Source organism: Herpailurus yagouaroundi, unplaced genomic scaffold (genome assembly GCF_014898765.1).
Source record: "Herpailurus yagouaroundi ecotype Mexico unplaced genomic scaffold, PumYag 140, whole genome shotgun sequence".
Classification (NCBI taxonomy): domain Eukaryota; kingdom Metazoa; phylum Chordata; class Mammalia; order Carnivora; family Felidae; genus Herpailurus; species Herpailurus yagouaroundi.
In genome coordinates this window covers 84,680,280-84,693,519 of record NW_024412395.1, presented here as the reverse complement: position 1 = coordinate 84,693,519, position 13,240 = coordinate 84,680,280, and the positions used below count along the sequence as shown (strand labels likewise).

The 13,240-nt window shown below is 36.1% G+C and overlaps 1 protein-coding gene across 4 annotated transcripts in view; it reads left to right on the top strand.

Moving 5' to 3' along the window:
* Positions 1-13,039, top strand: part of NDUFS1 (NADH:ubiquinone oxidoreductase core subunit S1) — a 30,860-nt gene extending 17,821 nt beyond the window's left edge. For all 4 annotated transcript variants that reach the window (XM_040475983.1, XM_040475984.1, XM_040475985.1 and 1 more), the window contains exons 14-19: positions 409-569; positions 6,331-6,485; positions 8,433-8,608; positions 9,166-9,300; positions 9,402-9,474; positions 11,285-13,039. In XM_040475983.1, coding sequence (XP_040331917.1) covers positions 409-569; positions 6,331-6,485; positions 8,433-8,608; positions 9,166-9,300; positions 9,402-9,474; positions 11,285-11,376 — 792 coding nt within the window. In that variant the 3' untranslated portion in view covers positions 11,377-13,039. The remainder of the gene's footprint in view (positions 1-408; positions 570-6,330; positions 6,486-8,432; positions 8,609-9,165; positions 9,301-9,401; positions 9,475-11,284) is intronic.
* Positions 13,040-13,240: the final 201 nt, after the last annotated feature.

Genomic DNA, 13,240 nt, shown 5'->3' with positions numbered 1-13,240 from the left:
TCCTCCTTGTCTGGAGCATGGTGGGTAGATAGACTGTAGCATGGTACTCGAGTGTGGTTTTCCCTCTTAGACGGTACCAACTGAATGTCTGTAGGGACGTTGCCCAGTTTTTCTTGGACATACCCGTAATCATTCTGACCAAAGGATATTTGGGAAAGTCTTTCATTCTCAGTACTTAGTTTTAGAAAGTCTGTTTTATCTGATTCTCACTTAGCCATTTCACCGTAGCATTGGCAACATGTTTTTGGTTAAATCTGATTGGATGTATGTCTATATGTTGATTAGTAAAAATCAAAGGCATTCTGCATTGAAACTAAAACTTGACACAACATATCGTAGATGCAAATTTGATTAGATTTAGTTGATTGTTTAGATTTTTTAATCAAAATTCTTTTTTTTTTTAAATAGGTATTACATGAAGCTAAAAAACCAATGGTGGTTTTAGGCAGTTCTGCACTCCAAAGAAATGATGGGGCAGCAATTCTTGCAGCTGTTTCCAACATTGCTCAAAAGATTCGGACGAGTAGTGATGTTACCAGTGATTGGAAAGTTATGAATATCCTTCATAGGTATGTTGAGTAATTGTTTTATATACTGTAAAATTCAAGTAATTTGTGTACGTGTATTCTGTTACATTGTCACATTTAGACTTACAAACAGCTTAATATTTAGCATCTGTAGCAGATGCAAAATAGATTAAAACCTTTATTTTCTGTGTGAGAAGAACCTGAGATAATAAATAATATTTAAAATATTTGAAAAAACAGTGCTGACAAAATTTTGAAAATCTGTACCCTATTAGTATACCTTGGTTCAATAATTGCAACAAGTCCTATGACTTCGATTAAATGATAAAAATGTAAACATGAGAACTCAATGTAAGGAAAGTTTTTTTTCTGACTATATTAATTGTGCAAATTTATTTTAGAAAGTTGGAAAGAGAACAAAGTATACAAAAATGGAAATTATCCTTATTCCACAATTTACAGATAATTACTGTTGCTACTTCTGGTCCTTTTTTTCCTGTGTAAATATTTTTCTAGTTATATAGTTGAAATCATATTGTGTAAACAGTTTTGTAACCTGGTTTTGATCAATTTTCATTACCTGATAAAATTTCCTCCTGTAATTAGAAATTTTTTATAAACTTTAATGGCTGTTTAATATCATGAATATGTATAAATTTTTAGCTATTTCATTATTATTAACATGTAAATTGATGCTAGTCTTTTTTTTTTTTTTTTTTTTTTTTATTAAGAGAGAGCAAGAGTGAGCAGGGGAGAGGAGCAGAGAGAGAGAGAGAGAGAGAGAGATTGATTCCCCACACGATGTGGGGCTTGATCCCAGAACCTTGGGATCATGACTTAACACCAGAATCAGGAGTCGGATGCCCAACTGACTAGCCACCCAGGCACCCCTAGTTTAATATTTCATTTCATTTCATTTTATATATTATTATTTATATTTGAGTTAGTTAATAGTGCAATATTGGTTTCAGAAGTAGAATTCAGTGATTCATCATTTACATACAACACCCAGCGCTCATCACAAGTACCCTCCTTAATCCCCATCTCCCACCTACCTCCCTCCATCAACCCTTGGTTTGTTCTCTATTGTTAAAAGTCTCTTGTGGTTTATTTCCCTTTCTTCTCTTCTCCCTCCTTCCCATATGTTCATCTGTTTTGTTTCTTAAATTCCACATATAAATGAAATCATATGATAGTTGTTTTTCTCTGATTTATCTGGCTTAGTATAGTACATTCTAGCTCTATCTATGTCATTGCAAATGGCAAGATTTCATTCTTTTTGATGGCTGAGTAATATTCTGTCATGTGTGTATATGTGTATGTGTGTGTGTGTATACACACATACATACACACACCACATTTTCTTAAAAACATTTTTTTTTAATGTTTATTTATTTTTGAAGGAGAGAGAGACAGAGTGTGAGTGGGGAGGGGCAGAGAGAGAGAGACACAGAATCTGAAGCAGGCTCCAGGCTCTGAGCTGTCAGCACACAGCCTGATGCGGGGCTCAAACTCACAAACCGCGAGATCATGACCTGAGCTGAAGTCGGATGCTCAACCGACTGAGCCACCCAGACGCCCTGACACCACATTTTCTTTATCCATTCATGAGCTGATGGACATTTGGGCTCTCTACATAGTTTTGCTGTTAATTGTTGTTAATACTGCTGTAAACATTGGGGTGCATGCACCTCTTCAGATCTGTATTTTTTTTTATCCTTTGGGTAAATGCTTAATAGTGCAATTGCTAGATTGTAGGGTAGTTTTACTTTTAGTTTTTTGAGGAATCTCCGTACTATTCTCCAGAGTGACTGTACCACCAGCAGTGCAAGAGTGTTCGTTCCCCTTTCTTCATATCTTTTCCAAAGCCTGTTGTTTTTTGTGTAGTAAATTTTAGCCATTCTCACAAGTGTGAGGTGGTATCTTACTGTGGTTTTGATTTGTATTTCCCTGATGAAGAGTCATGTTGAGCTTTTTTTTTTTTTTTTTAATCTGGGGGGAGGCGCTAGTCTTTAAAAATAATGCAGTATCAGGGGCGCCTGGATGGCGCAGTTGGTTAAGCGTCCGACTTCAGCCAGGTCACGATCTCGCGGTCCGTGAGTTCGAGCCCCGCGTCGGGCTCTGGGCTGATGGCTCAGAGCCTGGAGCCTGTTTCCAATTCTGTGTCTCCCTCTCTCTCTGCCCCTCCCCCGTTCATGCTCTGTCTCTCTCTGTCCCAAAAATAAATAAACGTTGAAAAAAAAAATTTTTTTTAAATAAAAAAAATAATGCAGTATCAGAGAAAGTGAGAGAGAGAGAGAATCCCAAGCTGGCTCCACACTTAGCGCAGAGCCCAACCCAGGGCTTGATATCATGACCTTGAGATCCTGACCTAAGCTGAAATCAAGAGTCAGACACTTAACCTACAAGCTACCCAGGCACTCCACGTATTACTTTTCAAATTTGTTTAAGGATTAAAGCTAACCACTTTTATTATTTTTTTAAATTTTTTTATTATTTTTTTTTAACGTTTATTTATTTTTGAGACAGAGAGAGACAAAGCATGAACGGGGGAGGGTCAGAGAGAGGGAGACACAGAATCTGAAACAGGCTCCAGGCTCTGAGCCGTCAGCACAGAGCCTGACGCGGGGCTTGAACTCACGGACCGCGAGATCATGACCTGAGCCGAAGTCGGACGCTTAACCGACTGAGCCACCCAGGCGCCCCAAGCTAACCACTTTTAAATATGATAGGCAAATTGTTTTCATTTAGAAGTATTTTCATACATTCTAAAACATTAATTTCAGTGTTATATTTCTCCTTTATTGGTTTGATTTGGCATTGCAAATCTTGTAAACACTTTGAAAAACTTTATATTTTATATATATTTTTAAATGTTTATTTACTTTTGAGAGAGAAAGAGAGAGACAGAGTGTGAGTGGGCAAGGGGCTGAGAGAGGGAGACACAGATTTGGAAGCAGGCTCCAGGCTCTGAACTGTCAGCACAGAGCCCCACATGGGGCTCGAACTCAAAAACCACGTGATCATGACCTGAGCCAAAGTTGGACGCTTAACCGACACCTCTGGATCCTTTCTGGTCACAATTTTTATTTCTTATTTTTAGTTCACCCTTGCATCCATGTCCTTATTCGTACAGTTTTGTGTTTCTGAATGGGTACCAAAATTAATAACTTCAAAAAAATTCCTGAATGTCTAACAATGTATTTCTGGTTCCTTCTCAAAGATAAACACCTGGCTAAGTACAAAGGTGACAGTCTTTTTTCCTTTAATAGTCAGTAATTTTTCACCATTTCATTTAACATTTTAAAGAGAATCTCCTGGGGGCGCCTGGGTGGCGCAGTCGGTTGGGCGTCCGACTTCAGCCAGGTCACGATCTCGCGGTCCGTGAGTTCGAGCCCCGCGTCGGGCTCTGGGCTGATGGCTCAGAGCCTGGAGCCTGTTTCCGATTCTGTGTCTCCCTCTCTCTCTGCCCCTCGCCCGTTCATGCTCTGTCTCTCTCTGTCCCAAAAGTAAATAAACATTGGGAAAAAAAATAAAAATAAAAAATAAAGAGAATCTCCTGTAATCTCAGTTTTGTCCCTGAGAATGACCTGACTTTGTGTAGGTGTGTGTGTCTGCTTGCTTGCCCTTTGGTTCTTGATTTTTAAGGGTTCCTTATTTTTGATGTTAAAGAAAATTCTACCAGAATATAAGTGGTGACACTCAGCTGTCGTTACCTTTGCCTGGGAATATCATAGTTACTGGTTTACTTAGTTACTTGCTCTCATGCAGAAGCTTCTTTTGTTATGCATTGGTGGCCCTCAGACTTTTGGTTCTTTTCCCTCATAATTTTTCTCATTTCCTTTTTTTCTGGGTTTATAGAAAATGCCTTTTCAGAAAAAGTGTATTTATTGGGGCACCTCGGTGGCTCAGTTGGCTAAGTGGCTGGCTTCGGCTCAAGTCATGATCTTGGGGTTTGTGGGTTTGAGCCCTGTGTCAGGCTCTGTGCTGACAGTTTTGGATTCTGTGTCTCCTCTCTCTCTCTGTCCCTCTCCCATTTGCGTTCTTTCTCTCTCTCAAAAATAAACGAACATTTTTTAAAAAGTTTATTTACTTTTGAGAGAGAGAACACAAGTGGGGTAGGGGTAGAAAGAGGGAGATTGAGAATCCCAAGCAGGCTCTGCACTGCCAGCACAGAGCCCGACACGAGGCTCAAAGTCACTAACAGTGAGATCATGACCTGAGCTGAAACCAAGAGTCAGATGCTTAACCGACTGACCTACCCAGGCACCCTTAGAGAAAATGTCTTGTTTTGTTCCATCATTTTGTCGGTTTTCATTCTAGAGAGCACTGACATTGATGTAATTTTTAATTTATTAACCTTGTTTTTCATTTCATTATTAAAAGATTTCCTTTTTTTGAAAGTTCCTTTTAGTTTATCAGGACGTATCTTTTATTGCAAAGGCAAAACTTAGGCTTACTGAGTTTGTTTTTCCGGGATGAGGTAGACTGTCATAAGTTAATTTGAGTCTCTGCTCAGATCTTTGAGAGAGAGATATCAAGACATTAAAAAAATACTATTGGGGGGTGCCTGGGTGGCGCAGTCGGTTAAGCGTCCGACTTCAGCCAGGTCACGATCTCGCAGTCCGTGGGTTCGAGCCCCGCGTCGGGCTCTGGGCTGATGGCTCGGAGCCTGGAGCCTGTTTCCGATTCTGTGTCTCCCTCTCTCTCTGCCCCTCCCCCGTTCATGCTCTCTCTCTCTCTCTGTCCCAAAAATAAATAAACGTTGAAAAAAAAATTTAAAAAAAAAATACTATTGGGGCACAGGGATTAGTTTTGAAATTGGGAAGTAGGAGTCCTCCACCTTTGTTTACTTTCATGATAGGTTTGGCTATTCTGGGTCCTTTGCAAACCATATGAATTTTAGGATCAACTTGTCAGTTTCTGTAAAGTATTCAGCTGGGATTTTTTATAGGGATTGCACTGAATCTATAAGTTCAGTTGGTGAGTATTGTCTTAACAGTAGTAAGTCTCCTAATCCATGGACATGGGATGTCTTTCCATTTAGTAAGGTCTTTAATTTCTTTCAAAGTTGTTCTGTAGTTTTCGTTATATATATCTTACACTTTTTTTTAAAACGTTTCATTCTTTTGACGTTATCCAGTCAGAGTTTGACAGAGGAGTAGCATCTGGTAGGAGTTGGTTTGACCTGCTCTCCTCCCCCAACAAATAGGTAAAACACCAATCTGCTTTATATATAGTAGGTCCTCAGAATGGCTACTATTTCTAGAAAGAAAGTTAACATTAGCAAATTAGACCAAAGACTGAGTTGTTCAGAGTATAGTTATTTCAGACTTGTTCTTTAAAGGATTATTTTCTGCTTATAAGAGTAGTATATGTTCATAGAAAGAACTTCATAAGGACATACACCCATGAACTAATTATAGTTTTCTCCAAGTTACAGTCTTATGGGTAGTGTTTTAATTTCTCCCTTTCGGTTTTCAAAATCGTCTAATTTTTATCTAATGACAGTTTTTGGCTTACTGTGTTGACTAAGAACCAATTTTAGGGTAATTTCAGTTGGCATACTGTTTCCACAATTATTCTAATAATTCTAAGCACCTTGTTTCTTTGTTTGCCATTCTTAAAACAGTAAAAAACTGCTGTTTCTGGTTTTGACATCTGTTTAAAATGGGTAAAGAAGATAAGGGAAGGTCTTTGTCAGCATTGAATAGAAAGGAGATTAAGTATCATTTCAAGAATCACATTTAATTTTTTATAATGATAACACTGCAGGTGTGCTAAAAATCTGATTGTTTTACAGGATTGCAAGCCAAGTAGCTGCTTTGGACCTTGGCTATAAACCTGGGGTGGAAGCAATTCGTAAGAGCCCTCCCAAAGTGCTATTTCTCCTGGGAGCAGATGGAGGTTGTATCACTCGACAGGATTTGCCAAAGGATTGTTTCATTATTTATCAAGGTAAGTAGCATCTGTGATACCAGAAACAGAAGAGAATCAAATATTGTGTAGATTAGAAACTGCATGGCAGTATATTTAGTGGATTGAATATTTTCCGTTAAAGAATTTCATACACATGCCCCAATATTTTTTTAATATTTTTCTTAATGTTTATTTATTCTTGAGAGAGAGAAACAGAGTGTGAGTAGGGGAAGAACAGAGAGAGAGGGAGACACAGAATCCGAAGCAGGCTCCAGGCTCCGAGCTGTCAGCACAGAACCCTATGCAGGACTCGAACCCATGAACTGTGAGATCTTGACCTGAGCCGAAGTCAGATGCTTAACTGACTGAGCCACCTAGACGCCCCTCAATATTTTTTAAAACCCAAGTCATAGGTTTTATTAGTTACATAGTTGATACTGCAATTGAGAATTATTACCTGTAGAAAAAAAGAATTATTACCTGGGACACCTGGCCAGCTCATTCGGTAGAGCTTCTGACTCTAGATCTCAGGGTCATGGGTTCAAGCCCTATGTTGGGTGTAGAGATCACTTTAAAAAAAATTACTTAAGGGTCCTGGGTGGCTCAGTTGGTTAAGCATCGGACTTCAGCTCAGGTCATGATCTTGCGCTCCATGAGTTCAAGCCCTGCATTGGGCTCTATGCGGATAGCTCAGAGCCTGGAGCCTGCTTTGGATTCTGTGTCTCCCTCTCTCTCTGCCCCTCCCCTGTTCGCACTCTGTCTCTGTCTCTGTCTCTCTCTCTCTCTCAAAAGTAAACAAATATTTAAAAAAATTAAAAAAAAATTACTATCTGATGATATCTAATAACAAAAAATTAAAAGAAGCCTAAATGCTTCAGTAACAGGAATGGTTAAATTATGGTTTATTTATACAGTGAAATATTATGTAGCACTAAAATTCTGCTTTTCAAAGAATGTTTACCATTATTATATAATTAGAGGAAAGCACTTTTATATAAACAATATAAAAAGTTTAAAAAATCATGAGTGTTATGTTACAGAACATTTAATGAAATGTATTTGACAGTACTCCTTTGGCTTCTTTGTATTTGACTCATTTTCTTGAACTCTTACTCATATGTGTAATCAAGTTTCCCTGGAATAGATGGAGTCCAGAGTGTTCCTGGATATTTTACAGGGAAAAGTATTACATAACTCTCCACTTCATTTTACACAAACACCATAAATTTATTAATAGGCTTTTTATTGCCATGGCACATAAAAAGCATTATATAATGTTTTGTATTTTTTGTTTGTTAAAATTAAAGCAAAATACATAAATTACATCCAGCTCCTTATCCTATCCAGAGATAATCATTGATGATAGTTTTGAAATGTGTGCTTCATGTATTTTTCTATGTATGTACAAAAATGAGACTAAATATTTTATATATTTTGTTTAACTCAAGTTCTTTTTTCCTTCTAACAGTTTTGTTAAACTATTAAAACTTTCATTATACTATTTCAGTTTTTCAGCAAGCTATTTTGTATAGTTTTCTGTTTATTGTGTTTTTAGTATTATCACTGTCATTCCTGAACTACATTTTTGTTCCTCCACCATTTCCATCTACTTTACCAAATTTCACTTACATATACCTGAGCATTTCTAGTTTGTAATTATCAAGAGAAATAATATAGCTAGTTGCCCATATATGTGTGGTGTTATGTGCATTTCTGTATTTGTAAAAAATTATGTGGGAAGATACATAGCAAATGCTTATCAGTGATTTCTTTGGGAAGGGAGTTGAAATGTGGGCTTTTTATTCCAAAAAATTTTTATATTGTTTTGTATATTGTAATTTAGTAAACAATTTTGTAATTATTTTTTGTTTTTTAACACTTTTTAAATTCTTAATGGGATTTACAAAAGGGTATCTTCTGGGTTCATGTATGGTACCTAATCAATTTTTTGCTAAAATATGGTTTGCATTTTCCGTCTTTTCACAGGACATCATGGAGACATTGGAGCTCCAATAGCTGATGTTATTCTCCCAGGCGCTGCTTACACAGAAAAGTCAGCCACTTATGTCAATACTGAAGGCCGAGCTCAGCAGACAAGAGTAGCAGTGACACCTCCTGGCTTGGCAAGAGAAGACTGGAAAATTATAAGAGCCCTCTCTGAGGTATTTGTTCTTAGTGATGTTGCTAATGGGAAGTTTGACTTGTTAGCTTGTCAAAGACAAAGTGGATGCAAGTCTGAAGTGCAGAGATGATTTGAATAATCTCTGTTGGCAAAATATGTCCAGAAAATGGGAATTTGATATTGGTGTTTTTATTTTTGGCTTATTTTTTGCCTAAAAATACTGCTTTTAACTCTTTTTATTGTAAAAAAGAAAAAAGGCATCATGAGATTTAAAATTATACACAGTTGTCTGTAGATTTTGTTTATGATCAATATCAGGTTAGCAAAAGCATTCAGATTTAGCATACCATTATCTCTTTAATGATTTATTTCATAATCAGTCTAATTTCTAAAGAGAAATTACTAACATACTGATAGCTGTTTATGAATTAAAATTTTTGACCATTGTGTTCTCCACTTAACCACAATATACATGCTAATGAACGCCAATAGAATTTTCATTGGTACAACATTATTTCACTATAGTTGCAATTGTGTATGATTTGAATTTTTAAATACTAAAGCTTTGTGTCAATTTTGGGGACCTGATATGTATAGATTGCAGGTATGACTCTTCCATATGATACTCTGGATCAAGTAAGGAACAGATTGGAGGAAGTCTCTCCTAATCTTGTCCGATATGATGATGTCGAAGGAGCCAATTATTTCCAGCAAGCAAATGAGCTCTCCAAGGTAAAAACTTGCCTGTATGCAGTTTTCATACTAGTGTATCCTCTGGTGTTAGTTTTCAATTCTATTATTGATCTCATGCTTTTTTGTTCTTGTTGTTGTAGCTAGTGAACCAGCAACTTCTTGCTGATCCGCTTGTTCCACCTCAGCTAACAATAAAAGACTTCTACATGACAGGTATGCATCTGTCAGCATGCCTGCCAAATATAAAAGGTGGGAAGGTAGAAGATCACCTAATTTAGCATCGTGATTCCAACGTCTTTGGGTGCCTGGGTGGCTTAGTTTGTTAAGCGGCTGACTTGATTTTGGCTTAGGTCATGATCTTATGGTTCATGAGCTTGAATCCCATATTGGGCTCTGTGCTCACAGTGCGGAGCCTACTTCAGATCCTCTGTCTCCCTTTCTCTGCCCCTCTCCCGCTCAATCTCTCCCTCTGTTTCTCTCAAAAATAAATAAATGCCAAAAAAAAAAAAAAAAAAGATTCCAACCTGTTATTAAGAATATTTGATATTTTTATTTAATCTTTGAAAATTTTCAAACATCAGAAGTAATGTAATTTGTATCATCTGATTTTACTCTCTTTTTTTTTTTGTTTCTGAAATGTAAGCATGTTTTCAATATAAAATTTTACTGTTGTGTATAAAATCATTATATACTAATTTAGGAAGCATTTTTGTAAGTGTCAGCCAGAATTGCTAAGGTTTTTCTGAGAAATACAGTAGAAATAACCAAACTGATGTTAAACAGTGCTTCTAGGTATGCCTGGGTGGCTTAGTTGGTTAAGCATCTGACTTGGGCTCAGGTTGTGATCTCATGGTTCGTGAGTTCGAGCCCTGCATTGGGCTCTGGGCTGACAGCTCAGAGCCTGGAACCTGCTTCAGATTCTGTGTCTCCCACTCTCTCTGCACTGCCCTGCTCACGCTGTCTCTCTCTCTCTCAAAAATAAAATAAAAAAATAAAAACAAACAAAAAAACCCAGTGCTTCTGATGTATATTGTTAGGAATGTTTTTAAGGAATGCAGACTTACTGAAACTTCTTTACTGCAAATCTTCCATTTGGTATAAAATAACACCTGATATAATATCTGTGTTATGAGGTAATTTAAAAATGATTTTAAATAATTTTCTATCAAAGCAGATAGTGTATTTTTTAATTTTTTAAGTTTGTATCTAAGATTATTGTTAATTGTTTTTTAGTTATGTTTGTTATAGAATACATACTTAAGCCCAAAGAGCAAACAATTACTATGATCCCACCATCCAGAAAAATAACTATATTTATTTTTTTAACATTTTGTCAGGCATCCAGGGATATACACATACATTTATTTAAACAAAAGATATGATTATTCATTTATGGGGGGAGGGGGGTTGACAGCTTTATTGAAATATCATCCACATACCATGAAATTCACTCATAAAGTGTACAATTCAGTGGATTTTAGTATACATACTATTTTATAAACTTTTTTTCAAAAATAGTATTTTGTACATGTTTTACCTGTCTTTAATAATTTTCTACAATATTTTTAATGTTGCACACTAGCATGTTGTATGAATGTATATAATTATTATTATTTTAAGTTTACTTATTTTGAGAGGGAGAGAGCACGCACAAGTAGAGAGAGAGAGGGAAAGAATGAATACCAATTTGTGCTGGCAGCACAGAGCCTGACTTGGGGCTGGATCCCATGAACCCGTGAAATTATGACCTGAGCCAAAATCAAGAGTCGGACATTTAACTCACTGAGCCACGCAGACACTCCATGGCTGTATATATATAATTATTTAATCATTTCTAGGAGTAATTGTTAAAAACATTTATTAGCTAATAAGGGACTTCTGAATGTGTTGCTCTCACATTACATATAGTTCAATAGGGTTTTATAGTCTTTTTTTGTTGTTCCTGAATATGTGCAACAAAGTTTTACTGTGTGCTTTTTTAAAAATTGTATTATCAAAATGCACTTTTTAAAATATCTTTCAGACTCAATTAGCAGAGCCTCACAGACAATGGCCAAATGTGTCAAAGCTGTCACAGAAGGTGCCCAAGCAGTAGAGGAGCCATCTGTTTGCTGAAACATCTACTAGGAACCCTGTTTTGTTACAAATAATTAATGGACAATTATGTTGGAGTGATCTCCTACAGGTTTATCTGTTTAAAAAATAATCTGAATGATGTAATATTTAAGATTGTACCATGCTTATTTGAAAATGATACTGTGGTTATTAGTGAATTTTGAGGTTTCAAAAACATTTATGTGTTGTATGTAAACATTGTTAAATAGTTTAATGAACATATTTACAGATGCTCTTTCACATAAAAGCATTGGTAATCTTTGTGACACATATAAAGAAAATCCTTAAAATAGGAGTTTTTGTTTATTTTCATTGATCGTTTATGTTTGTAAAATGGTCCTTCCATTAGGAGCCACTGTTTTCTAGTGCTAATGATCTAAGCATTCTGTCAAGCTGGGTAAATAGAAAATATATATATAATATAATCTTACATCAGATATGTATTTGAACAATTATAATTAATCATAATAATGGTAGATCATGATTATTCAGCTTTTCCTGTATGCTAAGCACTCTGGTTTTATGTGTATTGTCTTGTTTTGTCCTTGCTACAATTCACTGAGATAGTGTTCTCTCATTTTACAGATGAGGAAACTGAAGCCTAGTGGTATTTGGTAGCTTGCCCAAGGTCACAGCAAAGTCGAGGACTCAAGCTTAGTTCTGACTCCAAAGCCCATTGTTCTTTCCTGCTACACATAATTGCCTCCCATTAATACAGATCCTATAGGTTATTACTTCTAAGAATTAGCATTGAGAAGCTTAATATATAGTCCATTTTTCTGTTTTCTCTTGAATCTGTTTCTATGTCACGGTGATTTATGTGACATTTTTCTTTGTGTAAGAGATTATACACACACATACACCACTAGAGTGAAGGAGTAAAGAGATATAATTTAGGTCTTTATTGAAGTTCCATATTCATTATATTAACACCATCTGTAGTCTTAAATGAACTAAATTATTCCAATAATAGAAGAAAAACTGACAGCTTTCATAATTTTCATTGTTAAAAAGTAAAAATTTTACAATTAACCTAGGAGATAATCTAACTTATTAAATTTTTTTCACAATCTATGGTCAGAATCCTTTTGTTTTATAATCCCTATTCCTATTTTCACTAAAGACTTAGCCCAATTATAGGATGCAATATTCTTGATACAATAAGATTTTTAAAATAATAGTATGTCATCGATACTTTATCTTCAAAAATTGTACAAAATGTGTCACTTGTAACAGCTTTTTCAGAACTGTTTATCTTCTTTAGTAAAACATTAAGAAATGTATTTTGCTTAAAGTACTTAAAATTCTAAGTTGCCTGAAATTATACAAATTCTTGCTTAAAGCCTTTGAATTCAGCACAACCTTTCTGTCCCCTTAGCACTGTAGCTGACCTCGAGGGGGCATATGTGGCATATGCTGTTTTGTATTTTACACAGTACTTTTCAGTGAATGTTAGTAGATTTCATAGGCTTGTTGGTGAGGGAACATTGTGTTCAAGTGGAGAAGAGGTGACATATAACCAAATTGGTCCAGAATCCTTGGGCTGCCATCTAGGCAGTGCGTGTTGAACTTGTAATTCTTTAAAGAATACTCTGTCTGGGGTAAGTAGTGCTCTGTAAAATTGGCTTGTTTTTACATAAAGTAAACATGCAAGTCTGTCTGATGAGTGCCTATTGTGTGTAATGCTTAATAGTAAGGTTATTGCGGACATAAACATTAAGGGTGGTTGCTAGGGAAAGAAAGACTTTCTGAAGAAGAGCTCCCAGATAGAAAAGAAATATATATAGGTGAGACTAACCTGGCTGATGGAATTATGGTTCTAAGTAATGAAAGGGTCAGCAGTGAGAAGGTCTACAAAGGCTCA